This window comes from Lemur catta, chromosome 10, assembly GCF_020740605.2.
Source record: "Lemur catta isolate mLemCat1 chromosome 10, mLemCat1.pri, whole genome shotgun sequence".
Classification (NCBI taxonomy): Eukaryota; Metazoa; Chordata; class Mammalia; order Primates; family Lemuridae; genus Lemur; species Lemur catta.
This window is the reverse complement of record NC_059137.1, coordinates 31,640,750-31,655,287: the sequence shown is the minus strand read 5'-3', so window position 1 is coordinate 31,655,287 and position 14,538 is coordinate 31,640,750. Positions and strand designations below refer to the sequence as shown.

The 14,538-nt window shown below is 35.6% G+C and overlaps 1 protein-coding gene across 1 annotated transcript in view; it reads left to right on the top strand.

The window, feature by feature from the left end:
• LOC123645789 (tomoregulin-1) overlaps window positions 1-14,538 on the top strand; it is an 81,967-nt gene that overhangs the window by 8,479 nt on the left and 58,950 nt on the right. The window contains exon 2 of the mRNA XM_045562260.1: window positions 12,540-12,649. Within this exon, the coding sequence (XP_045418216.1) occupies window positions 12,540-12,649 (110 nt within the window). The remainder of the gene's footprint in view (window positions 1-12,539; window positions 12,650-14,538) is intronic.

The window sequence follows — 14,538 nt, the reverse complement described above, 5'->3', positions numbered from 1 at the left end:
AAATCTGGAGGTTTCACTAAAAAATATGGAATTCTGTCTTCTCTTCTAAACTTGGAGGTACTGGCAACATTGGACTCTCATTTCCACATCCAAAAAGCAGTCAGAGCTGTCTCATGAGGCATGAGCTCTTCACTTTGCCAGTCTTCAGCCAGCCAGCCTCTCTCTCTCTGGATCTCCTGCTGTAGGAGGTGGGGTGAACCTGGCTCTGCCAACTTGGCTGTTACTGAGGGGAAAATTTTAATTTATGTTTTGTTTTAGTTCTATACTTTTTATTTTTTGTTTTGTCATCTCCTGTTAATGAAATAGTAAAGCCTTCGATTATGATGATATAGGTTTATTTTTTGATTTTTTAGTTTTTCTTATATTTTTGTTATTCCATTTAAGACATATACATTGAATATTATTTTGTTTCATGATTTGGTGTACTTTTCACTTTCGTATAGGGTAGATTTAAAGTATCTCCTGAAGTTTTCATAGTATTCACCCTTTTCTGTATCTGTTTTTGTTTTTTACTTTTTAAGTGTTGGGATGTTTCCCAATAAAGATATAGATTATTCTGTTTTTACTGACATTCAACCCATTTACATTAAATGAAGTAATTAATATTTGTGCTACCTTCCATCTTTTTTTTGTTCTACCTTCCATCTTTTTTTTTAAGCGTACAATCTAATGCTTTTTAGTGTAGACACAAGTTTGTGCAACCATCACCACCATCAATTTTAGAACATTTTCATCTCCCCAAAAAGAAACCATCACATTCTTAAGCACTTACTCCCCAATTCCTACCCCAACTCTCCCAGCGCTAGGCAGCCACTAACTTTGTTTTAGATTTGTCTATTTTGGACATTTCATATAAATGGAATCATACAATATGTGCCTTTTTGTAATTAGCTTCTTTCACTTAGCATAATTTTTAAGGTTGATCCATGTTGTAGCAGGTATCAGAATTTCATTCCTTTTTATGGCTGAATAATATTCTATTGTCTGGGTAATACCATATTTTATTTATCCATTTGCATATCCATTTATCTGTTGATAGACATTTGGGTTTCCACTTTTTGACGTTATGAATAATGCTGCTATGGAATTTCATGTATAAGTTTTTGTGTGGACATACACATTTAATTCTCTTGGGTATATACCTAGGAGTGGAGTTGCTACGTCATATAGTAACTTTGTGTTTAGCATTTTGAGAAATTGTCAAACGGCTTTCCAAAGTGGCTGCACCATTTTACGTTTTCATCAGCCATGTATGAATGTTCCATTTTACACATTCTCACCACTACTTGTATTGTCTTTTTTGTTATAACCGTCTTCATTTAAGTTCATACTTGCTATTTTCATTTTCCCTATGTATGTGATTTCTTTAGTGGAATTTAAATTTTCAATTTTTTAAAGATGAGTTAGGAGACAACTTCAGCCCATTTATCCCCACGCTTTTTTTCACATTGTTAGAAACATTATTTTAACAACTATTTTCTTTATTCCTATTATTCCATTTTTACCTTTTCTCATGGGAGACATGAGGCATTTGGGAGCTTGGCATACTTCTCATTCACTTTGAAATTCTATGCTAAATCTTTTTTTTTTTTTTTTTTGAGACAGAGTCTCACTTTGTTGCCCGGGCTAGAGTGAGTGCCGTGGCGTCAGCCTAGCTCACAGCAACCTCAGACCCCTGGGCTTAAGCGATCCTACTGCCTCAGCCTCCCGAGTAGCTGGGACTACAGGCATGAGCCACCATGCCCGGCTAATTTTTTTGTATATATGTTTTTAGTTGGCCAGATAATTTCTTTCTATTTTTAGTAGAGACGGGGTCTCGCTCTTGCTCAGGCTGGTCTCGAACTCCTGACCTCGAGCGATCCACCCGCCTCGGCCTCCCAGAGCTAGGATTACAGGCGTGAGCCACCGCGCCCGGCCTATGCTAAATCTTAAAATTCTCTTAGTATTTGCTTTTAGTTTATTAGGTGACTTAATTTATTGTTAATACTTTGTTACTATTCAAATCCATTTAGTTTAAAAAAGTGTCATGTATTTTCCATGGCCCAGTTGTCTCATCATTTTTTCAAAAGTCACTTAAAGGTTCTAAAGTTGTTAACATATTCTTCTGCCTTCAAAGACTTTGGCAGGTATTATGTTTTCAATCACAGCTCTGTTTCTCTCATTTTTGTGCAAGTATTCTGAGTCTTTCTTTTCTATGATTTAAAAAAAGGGGGGAAAACCGCATACTTTTTTTGTTATAAAAGCAGTGTATGGTGTATGTACAAAATTTGAGGAATATGGAAAAGTATAAAGAGGAAATCTGTGATGATTGTCATTCTCTTTAATCTGTTAATGTTTATGTAAAATTGTTTCATTTTATTGCAGAAAAATTTTGAACTTTTTTTGATACAGTGTTTTGCTTTGGCATTTTCTGTTTATATTGGAGCCACTGCTGTTCACAGGTCAGATCTCCTTTTGAGATTTTGAAATTCAGTTTATTTTGCCATATCGGCTTTCATCTAATATTGTTTTGCAAGTGAAGCTAAACTGCTGACACTGCTTTGTCAGTTCTGTTGTTTATAGCCTAATTGATATATTTAGATTCTCTATTGTTTACAAGTCAGCTCATTCTTTGTTTTAGTGTCCTGTATTCATTTTTCATAGCTTTCTTTTTCCTCTTTAAAGTGGTTTGAGATATTTTTTAGGTGGTATACTTGTGTTTACCATTATTGTTTACTTCAAGTTTATGCATAAGTACTTTCTAATTCCCATTTTATTAAACCTAGGGTTTTTTTTTTTTTTTAAATTCTTCACTATTTTACAACAGTTTGCTGGGGTTTAAGGTTGTGGCAGTGTCTTTTTAAGTTTGGTTTTGGTGGTTTCAGCCAAAGAGGATCAATACCCTTTATAGTTTCTAGTGCTCTTTTGTAAGGATCTCTTTTAATCCTTGCAGTGCTATGAGGGATCATTATACTCATTTTTTATTCCAGAAACTGGGATTTCTCAGATTTAGTGCTTGGCCAAGATCATATAGTTATTTAATCAAATAATTAACCCCAAGTCTGGAACTCTTTGTAGTGCACCAGAATTTTGTTAAGTCTTTTTAAAATTCTCTTTTAAATTAGTTAATGTCAGGTTCTCCAGTGCCAGTTTGCAGGTTGTGTAGATTTATCTCTTTGTGGGTGATTTCTCTGGGTTCTGGCTACTTCTCTTCTACTCAGTGTTACAGACACTAAGGAATAATGGTTAGAAATAGATCCAGAGGACATTATTCTTGTGTTTAGATTTATTATTGATTTTTAAAATATTTTGATGAAATGTATTGAATGTACTTACAAAATCTTATATATCCAAATGTGTATAGGTTGCAAAATGTAAGTGGGATTATAAATATACATATAGTTTTATAATCTGCTTTTTTACCCCACTTCACAATAGGTCTTAGTCTTCTTTCCATATCAATATATGTTTTCTACCACATACTTTGATGTCTGCATGGTATTTTATCAATAATTTAATTAATTTCCAACAGATGGACACTTACGTTGTTTTCTATTTTGCTGTTATAAAAAATGCTGATGTTAACTGTCTTGTACATATATTTCTTATGTTTTTCTTTTATATCTGTCATAATTTCTTAGAAGTAGAATTCAGTAAAAGGATAAAGACAATTAAAATTTCAATACGTATAGACACATAAGAGGTTGTGCCACTATGTACTCCCACAGTTGGTTTGAGTGCTCATTCTTCCATACCTTCCCCAGAACTGGACTAATAAAATTGTAGCTAGCACTTATTATGTGTCACACTCTGCTCTAAGCGCTTTCCATATCATTAATCCTCCATCAACATTTTGAGATAGATATGGTTATTGCCCCCATTTTACAAATGAGGAAATGGAGGCACAGAGGTGATAAATTACTAAGGTCACACAGCTATTAAGAGGTAGAGCCAGGATACTGAACAGGGTGGTCTGGTGCCAGGATATGCCTCTTAAAAAGCATGTTATAATGCCTGTTCATTTTTGTTTGTTTGTTTCAATTTTTCCAAAATTTAGCTTGGTTGTTTTATATGATTTTAAAAAGTATTTCTAGTTTTTATTGCGATACTTCTCATAACATAAGATTCACCATTTTAAATTATATAATTCAGTGATTTTTATACATTAACTATATTGTGCAGCCATGATCACCATCTACTGTTTAATTACAGAACATTTCCATCACCCCCAAAAGAATTTCTGTACCTGTTAACAGTTGGTTCCACTACTCCTCACCCCCATCGCCTGGCAACCACACAGAGACTTTCTGTCTCTATGGATTTACTTATTCTGGATGTTTTATATAATATAAATGGAATCATACAATATGTGGCCTTTTGTGCCTGGCTTCTTTCTTGACTTAGCATAATATTTTCAAGGTTCTTAAATTGGTATAATTGTTTCATCTGATTTTAAAAGTAATACAAGGTCACTGTGAAACTGACAGAATTCAGAAAGATACAGGATAACGAATAAAGTCTAAATTTTACCAACAGATAACTATGGTTTGTATTTTGGTGTATATACCATCCAGATTTTTAAATAGACATTAAAATAGCTGTTTTATACATTTAAGAAAATCTGCCTTTTATAAAAACTTGATGTATCATGTCAGGAAATGTAGAGACTTTTCATCATTTTTAATGACTGCATCGTAACAAATTCAGTTTCTGAGTCTGTGAGAGGGAAACACAGGTTTGCCAAGCTAGTGTCAGAATCTCAGAGATTGGAAACAGGAATGGGGGAGAGAATACTGCCTTTGGAGATCTTTGCTAGGACTGGATAGGTGTGGAAAGACCCTGGGAGCCTTGAATACTCAACTTGGGATCTAGGTCTTTTCTTCCATCTGATCCTGCAGTAGTTGTCCTCCCTGTCACCTTGCCTGACATGTCCTGACACAGGTATTTAGAATTGAAGTAGGAAGCAGGGAAAGATCTCAGGTGTGGGGGTGGAGGATTGACAGGAGCAAAGTGTTGCTTAACAAAGGGTGGTTGGCAGTAGTATGCAGAATGGAATGAAAAATATCAGAGTCAGATAATTGTGGGGCATATGTGAAATTTCTTTTGTTAAATATAGCTTAGAGAAGTTTTAGTCATCTCTGCTGTTGATGCTTTTTAATATTAATGTAAACTGCTTTTGGTTTTGTATCTTGAAATATTAAATAAAGTTTACTTTCCCCCTCATATCTTTATAAAAATAAAAGATAACTAATGTAGTATGGTTAATTTAGTAAACAAGTTGAAGAGAATTTAATTTCTAATTCTTCTGATTTGCTGGGACTTGAAGTCAACATTTGCTAAATCTGTTGCTTGATTTTTACCCTGAAATGTATTTTTAGTGATTTGTGTCATTAGAACTACCCCTCAAATTGGTTGACAGTTGAAGCCATATCTGGGGAAAGAAAGTAAGTGAATCTTTGTTGTATACTTACTTGTTCTAGACACTGTTGCTTTTAAATACATTATCTCATCTAATCATTACAGTATCAAGGGAAAATATTACCCTAAAAGAAGAAGAACTAGCCTGTGAACTTGGCCCTTATTGACTCCCAAACTCACACTTTGTCCATTATATAGCAGACTGCCTCTGGGTTGTGTTTGAAATCATACTGAGTTTTATTTTCCTCCATTAAATGATAACCAATATAGAAACTTGAAGAGGAAAAATCACCCATTGTTCAATTGGTCTAACACAATTGCTATTAGTGGTTTTTGTATTTTCCTGGCTGGATTTTCCTAAATGTGTTTTTTATATATAATCATATATAATGTGTGTATAGTTTTGTGTTCTGCTTTTTCACTTTTTATAAGCATATTTCCATGTTACATAATATTCATCTTTAAATAGCTATATAATATTCCATGGCTGCATCACACCATTTCCTGGTGTGGGATATTTTAAATGTTTAAATATTTTAAATATTTTCACTGTTTTCAGTATAGAGATCATGGAACTGTTTCATAGGTAGTTGGATACAGGTTCAGGAACAAACTGGGTTTGTTTTAGGAAACCATCCAGCTCCTGTAGATTGGATTGGTGTGCTTTTCTGAAAAAGGGCAGGTTTTCCCAAATACTATTAACATCTAAACAATAAGTATAAACTCGTTGAAATTTTGTTTTTAAGAACAAGGTGAAATTTTGAGCATGTCCTTTTGGGAGTTGATAAGGAATCAATTAGAGATGAACTAAAGATTTCCACATGTAAATAAGGCCTTAGAGAACATTAATTTATAGGACTTTCCCCAGCAGTGCTCTGAAGACTGGCAAAAGCAGATGGCATGGCTCTAATAAGGTTGAGAAAACCAGGTTTGAACACTTGAAATAGTGGGTGTGGTTGAGAATGCGAGAGATTGAACAAGTGAGATGACACATTGGAATGGCTGAAGGCAGAACATTTTTATATACAGTAGGAACCCTCTTGTCTTGGTCCCATAAGATTCTGGTAGGTAGCTGGTTAATTGAGAAAGTTATTTAAAGTGGGAAAGTCACAAAAATGATTTATAAATGCAAATAGCATTTTATTTTAACTTAAAAACACATAAATGCGTATTTATCAAATGATGTTTTGAAAGAGGGCCCAGAGTTTTCTTTTTTTCCTCTTTATTGAATAAACCATGTTTACAATGCATTGATTACAAGTTCCAGTTTTAATCCCTTTAAAAAGGAATTTAGACTTGTGGATGCAGAATTCTAAATGCAACTGCAGTTTTTTTTTTTTTTTTAAGCAGCTCACCTTATTCAAGTCTTTCAGTTGAGTTTTCATACAATGTCTAAACAATTTATTTTCATTCATATGAATTGTTGAAATCACATAATTCTAGTAACAAATAGAGTTGGCATACTTAGGCTGGGTAACATATAACTGACTTCAGCACGAGAACTGCCTAGTTGGAGCTAAAGTGTTTGTAGGTGTTCCAGAGAGTGATCTAGTAGCCTTGAGGATTCTTTGTGCCATAGGCATAGGTCTGTAGGTTTTACAGGGAGCAGCACACTTTAATCTGGAGAGTTGATTAAGTTGGAGATAAATTGGAAGAGTGCTGTTGACATGAACTGGGCAGTAGGAGAAGGAAAAAGGATTGAATAAATGAGAAGTCAGAGAGTTGGGGGATGATGAAGCCTTTGAGTTAGAAGGGGAGGCCAGGAGTGTCTACTGCTGTAGAAAGGTCAAGAAAAGACCTAAGGAAGACTTAAGAAAACAGCTATTGAATCTTTAGAATAAGAGGTTGCATTGACCTTGAAGAAAAAGATTTTTAATAGGAAGAGGAGGAAGCTAGGCTTGCTGGAGGATAAGGCAATATTAAAGGAGGGGCCCCTATTTTGAGCCATGACTTGCCATAAACTTGAAGTTAGTATATTTAGGTCTCTCTGTTGAAATGGAAAAATAGCTGCAGTAATGTCCTGAGATCTTGGAGACTGCTGCTTATTTGACTCATTTTCCTTTCAGTGATTGTGTTAGGGAATTAAACGTAAAGCTAATTCACAAGATCCCAAGAACTACCTTTGGTTTAATGGAAGGGTGGTAGAAAAGTCATATCATTCTGGAGGGCTGCTAGGTCTCATTTTGAACTGTAGCCTGAACTTAGTTAGTGGTGCCAAAAGTTGGGAATTTTGGCAGCTTAGGTTCTTAGCAAGCAGGGTTCCTTCCTCTAGTGTATATTGTTTTTGAGCTTTGCAATGTTAATGAAATACGAGACAAGTTTTACGTTTAGAGAATTGTGGGACAGATTTGCAACCGGGGAAAAATATTTTTGTTTTGAGCAACTTTTATGAGTGCTTCTTTGTGTAAAATATTTCTATTTGGAGAATTGATTTTTGAGGGCCTTAGTAATGGCTCATCCATTCTGCAGAATTACCATTTCAGTTTCAGGAAGGCAGGTGTGTAATCATCATCATCATTGACAGGTAGTAGAGTGTCTTCTTGATGCCTGGAAATGTACAAGAATACTTGAAAGAACATTCAGAAGATGATTCCAAAATAGATTCCTTCTGTACTGGGTTTGAGCTAAGGCAGTGGTTCTTGAATGTGGTAGGAGTCAGAGCACCAGGAAATCATGGTGCTTTTGATAAATTAATTTTACCATGTTGACTGTGATGCAGCACAAAGATTTTTTTCAAAGACTTTTGCTTAGAAGTATTTATCTGACTTAAATTTACATATAGTCATCAGGTGGCTCTAATAGAGCAGATGACATAACTTTAATAAGGTTGGGAAAATAGCGGCTTATATAATAAAGGCTTTTTAAAAAATGTATTCATTTACATACAGTATTTTGCTATAACAGTTAAGTCTAGAGGAATGAAATCTACACTTAGGTAGGATGATTCTATGATTTTTCTATCTTTCTACTCTCTTGCTTCTATCTTTTCTGTGCTTTCATCTTTATGCAACCTTAGACAACAGGTTTGCTCTCCAATCAGGAAAAAGAAGGAAAGAATGAAGGAGGAGGGGCCTGTCCTCGTATATGAACTATGGCAAACGGGGCTGATAAATAAACAGGTTGTTTAGCTGAGTACCTTGTTTCCCTACACAAAATTGGGGTTCTCCTACTAAGTAAGAAGGGGAGAATAGATCCAAGGTAGGCAATTAGCAGTGACTGCCACAATTACAAAACAATTTAAAATATGCTTTCATGAGCTTGTGACATTAACAACTTTGTGTTCTTATAAAACAGTGTTGGAATGTTTCTGTTAATATTCTTTACTTATATGTTGAATGTTGGTTTTCTTGATAGCCTGCAAGGAAGTAATCTCAGATATTTAAATTTTAAGAAATATAATGAAAAAAACCCTTAAAATGAGAATTTTTTACATTGATTTTTTTTTTCCTTTGCAAATGAGAAAATAAAATTCTTATTTGATTTTAATGAAGGTACACCCCAGTCTAGGACAACGGTTTTCCGAAGGAATATGGTTTGGAAACCACTGATATTAATACTATTTGTGTGTGCTATTAGATTACTTTGTCCCTACTTTCACTTATATAGTTTTCCTAGATAAAAACATTTTCTTTTTTATCTTTTAACATTACTCACATGTTGTGGGCAGTTAAAACATTCTTTATTTTAAAATGTCTTTTCTAAATTCTTTGTAATGATCCTATATTAGTTTTATTATCAGAAAAAAAGCCTTGTTGATTTTTCAAGGACAGTGCAAATCTGTGGTCTGAAACCCTATGTTTCAGATCCATTTTTGTCTAGTACTTCTTGAAACTCCTAGAGCAATTGTAGACTATATGACACATCCCCTTAATTATAGCCTATACTGAATTCACAAATTATTTCATATGTTAGCAAGATCATATACTCCCTGTTATGTGTTTTTCTGTGTGTCTCAAATTCTTAGCATAGTATTAGATACATAGCAGATGCTTCATAATTGCTTTCTGATCAACTAAATAATCTCATTTAACACATTAACACACATGAAAATAGCATGGATTTGATAATAAGATAGATATAAAATAAAATATGACTAATAACCAGAGTAATCAGAATTTCATGACATTTACCCTTGCCTATGAATATAGGACCTCTGTCTCTCTCATAAATATCCCCCTCCCAAGTTTATTCTTGGAGTCACCAAAGCATGTGTCATGTGGGCTGACTAATGCATTCTAGCCACTGCCATATGGCACCTGTCTTTTTTTCCTATCATGTTTGCTGCCCCTGCAGTTACACATTGGTACCTCCTGCCAGGTAACAGAGGTGTACTCCTTACCTGACTCTACTTAATCTCTTTGGCCTTGTGCTGTCTTGCAGGTGTGCTGCTGACATGCAGGGGCTGTTGAGGTGCCCTATCACCTATTCTCCTTTTGTATTGTGTATTATCTTGTCATGTGAGCATCAAACCAGAGCTCTTTATATCTTGTCACTTCAGAGTTTTTAGTGAAAGCCATTTTTTAGTTTTTGTTGTGGCCCCTCTGTCTCTGTCAAGAGCCCTCAGCTCTTTGCACAGGGCTGGGGAGCAGTCCAAGTGATAGACACCATCACTCCTCTTGTCCAAGGCTTTGTTTATTGGACCAAGCATTTCTGCCTCAGATGATTATTCTCCTAAATATTCCTTAGTCCCTCATGCAAAGAGATGCCAGGTCACCAAATGTGTAAATCTTAGTGGCAGGGATGGTTTAGGGGTTTTAGCTTACAATCCACCGTACCTATAAAATATGACAGGTAAAACATTACAACTCAAAAGAATCTCAAGCCAAGGTAGCAAGTTTGTAACTCAGCATGATTTAGACCCACAGACAAAATAAAAACTTTACTTATTCTTGTTTTTATACCTATTGTGAACTTTAAGCCTACAAAGAAAAGGAAAAAGAGAAATGCACTATATTTTGTTTTCAAATCATGCAATTCTTATTTCTATGACCCCTAAACTTGGTTAAGCTTGTAGTTGAGCAGAGATAGTATGCATTCTTACCTTCTTTTCAAGGTAGTTCTTTATTAATACTTAGTTATCTTTTTTGAGTCTAAAGATGTATATTTGACAGTAATTTGAACTGGACGCTGTGGAAATTCCTAGCTGGAGTGTAGGTGAGTAGGTAAAAAAAAAAAAATCTCCCTACACAAAGGATTGAACCTCAAGTCTAAAGCAGATGATGGAGGGGAAAGAGAAGCAAGAACTTTTGCAGTTTTTACTGGGAGATGAGGAGAACCAAGAACATAAACCCTCCACAGCCAGAGTGAGAAGGAATGAAAAGCTGATCTTCTGTACCTGTAATAGTTTGTGTAATAGTGAGAATAACAAAACAGCTGTATTAGTTTTCTCTTGTTTTAAGTTTCCACTCATGTCTTTTTTTCTTTTACAAATGTTTGAACTTTATAGTAATCCAGTTCTGTGAACCTGAGATCATTTAAGGAAATGAAAAACATTTTTTTGAAACCCACATAGACAGATGCTTGCCCTAGTGCAGCCTAGTGCTTGGTTCACAGTGATTACTCAGATAAGTACTGTCATCTCCTTGGGTCTTCAGGTATTATGCTGCCAGCTCATCAGAGGATCACCTGGGAGTAGGAAACCTAACACACCATTGGAGAGCAGTGAAGCAGAGACAGGCTATGAAATGTCACTAGGACAGTTATTACTAGACTTGGAATCTCCTTGACTTGGTCTACTGAGTCGTGCTTTGAAATCTAGAAATAGAAAACAGTCAGGATTGGGGGATTGCTGGAGAAGTGCTTCCTGAGATCTGTTTGCCAATTTACGATCTTCAGCTATTCAGCGGCAGAATCAGAAGTAAACTGTGCCTCTCTGTTCCCAGACTCATGTGTTCATCACGACACTGGGGTGAAAAACAGTCATTTGTTTATTCTTTGTATAAGTGCATTTGTTATTGTAGCTGTCCTTCCCAATGTGGAGGGTAGGAAAATTACATTGCAGTGATTTTCACCCAATTCCATGTGATTGACAGCTTTACTTCACACTAACCTTGAAACAATTTATTTGGTTTCTGAGAAAGTTTAATTTGATGCTTCCAGAGCAAGACTGACAGTGTTGGAGCAGGAACAATATGACCGCAGAATTCTAGTATTTTTTTTTTTTTTATTTAAATAAAAAAATTTTTTTGAGAGAGAGTCTCACTTTGTTGCCTGGGCTAGAGTGCCGTGGCATCAGCCTACCTCACAGCAACCTCAAACTCCTGGGCGCAAGCAATCCTCCTACCTCAGCCTCCCAAGTAGCTGGGACTACAGGCATGTGCCACCATGCCTGGCTAATTTTTCTATATATATATTTTTAGATGTTCATATAATTTCTTTCTATTTTTAGTAGAGATGGGGTCTCGCTCTTGCTCAGGCTGGTCTCAAGCTCCTGAGCTCAAATGATCCACCCGCCTCGGCCTCCCAGAGTGCTAGGATTACAGGCGTGAGCCACCATGCCGGGTCACAATTCTAGTATTGTTGATTGACTCTGCTTGCTGTGGTAGAATCAGGTCAAATCAGTTTATTTAGAGTTTTAAGTCTAATAAGATTTTGAATCTCTTTAATTCTGTGTACACAAATGCTCCACATATGTCATTGTATGAAATTCAAGTTCACTATTATTTTGTACTTAAAATAGTTTATTTTTGTCTAGAGTGCATAATGATCACCTGAAATTTATTCTGAGTACTAAAAGAATTAAGATTACTTTTAGTTATTCTTATTTGTTACCCTTAAAAACAGTTAGCTCACTAAAAAAATAATCTAAAATGCTAAGTGAGAAATAGTAAGATTATTACCTTACAGTTTTGGTAGGTCAAAACAGAAAAATTCTGTAGATATACTTTTGGAAATTATGTTAAATCCAGAAATTTTTGGTTTTATTTTGGTTTGGGTTACATTTAGGTATATTATTACACAGGATTCTCTTTGGGGAATACTGAACATTTGTGTCTTATAGAACTTTTTGTGTACTATGTCTTATTATTATACTTGTGAATGGGGTATTCAACATATTTTAAGGCTTTTTCTTTTATTTACCTATGTACCTTTGGATTCAAACAGCCAAGTGTATATGTGAAACAATTTTTCCTCTTTTGCAGAATTAAATGTGAGGGAGTCTGATGTAAGAGTTTGTGATGAATCATCCTGTAAATATGGAGGAGTCTGTAAAGAAGATGGAGATGGTTTGAAATGTGCATGCCAATTTCAGGTGAGGAAACCAAATTTTGAAAAATTTTACATTCTTCATATTTTATAATTCTTCATTCTTCAAATTAAAAAGCTTAAAATACCTTGAACCCTACAATGAAGTTGGGTTCACAGCCCATCAATTCTTTTTTGTCAGATGACACCTTATGATTTGTACCTTCCATGCTACTTGCCTGGAATTAAGAGGACAGATTGGCAATAATAATAGATGTGAAAATGCTTTGAAAAAAATATTAAAGTTCTATTTAAATGTAAGGTATAATTGTCACTGAAAGGAAAGAAGGTACAGGTTTCAGTAAAGTCTCTCATTTAAAACGTTGGCATCTTTTTCCTTTTCTTCTCCTTCTAGTCTCTCTTTCCCTTCCATTCTTATTTGTTGCTGTTTCATCTCTTCAGGCCAAAGAACTTGACTGACTTGGAGCCTCAGGGTAAGTCAAGGTTAGAGATGGAATAGAAAGGTGAACCTCAAACTGAGAGTGTGAATATCTTTGTTTTTCAGATGCTCTTTTAGTTGTGCTTCTATTGTCTAAAAAAGTAAAAGAAGGGAAATGGAGTGTGTTATATTTAAATCTTCCTTTTTGTTTATTTTCTATGATTAAATTGTAATCTGGCTTCAGCATGTTTCTCATAAGACATGGTCTCAGATTTAGGATTTAAGATGAGACACAGAAGGAACTAGACTATATTTTACTGATGATTTAGTTCTAAATGTACCCACTGTTTTGGATTTTGAGGGGAAGAAAGGGTATAGAAATCAGAAATAAAAGCATAGGAGAGTTAATATTTCTGGTAACCGTATTACCCCAGACAAATTTCTGTATGATCTCAGGTAATTTTCTCTGCATCAGTATTCCATCTGAAAAGTGAAGGCACATTTCCTCCCTTTGTTATGATACTGTAATGAGAATCAAAATCAGAACGAGAGCTTGCATAGGAAACCTCTTTGAAAACTATAAATGGTCGTGTTTATTTTCCTTAAAAGAAGTGGAGAGTTTAAATAAATGAGGAAGGATAGGTAGCTATACTCTTGTCCAGCCAGACAGGTTCTTTGTGTTTGAAAGGGACTTGACATTCGATTGCATAGAGTTATGGGAGGGTTTCTCTTGGGCATTTTCATGGTAGTCACCGTCTGCCAAGGTTGCTTAGGTAGTTTTGGCAGGCTTCGGATCTCTGCTGCCTTTTGACTGGAGACATCAGTTCTTTGCCATGAGTGCCTTTCCACAGGGCTCCGTGCAAACATGGAAGCTGGCTTTACGCAGAATGAGATGAGAAGTCAGTGATAATTTGAACTGTTTTTCCCCTGTGTATAATGTGTTATTTTTCTCTGGCTCCTTTCAAGGTTTTTCTCTTTACTTTGTGTTTTAGCAGTTTGTCTATGAAGTTCTTTGGCATAGTTTTAATTTATCTTGCTTGGGGTTGGCTGAGCTTTTGCAATCTGTAAATTCATGTTAGTCATTAAATTTGGGAAATATTTTGTCAGTATTTCTTAAAATATTTTTTTCTCCCCATTCATTCTTCTAATCTGGGGCTTCACTGACTTATTTTTTATTTTTATTTTTTTTTTTGAGACAGAGTCTCGCTCTGTTGCCTGGGCTAGAGTGCTGTGGCGTCAGCCTAGCTCATAGCAACCTCAAACTCCTAGGCTCAAGGGATCCCCCTGCCTCAGCCTCCCGAGTAGCTGGGACTACAGGCATGCGCCACCATGCCTGGCTAATTTTTTCTCTATATATATTTTTTAGCTGTCCAAATCATTTCTTTCTATTTTTAGTAGAGACGGGGTCTTGCTCTTGCTCGGGCTGGTCTCGAACTCCTGACCTCGAGCCATCCTCCTGCCTCGGCCTCCCAGAGTGCTAGAATTACAGGCGTGAGCTACCGCGCCCGGCCCTTCAG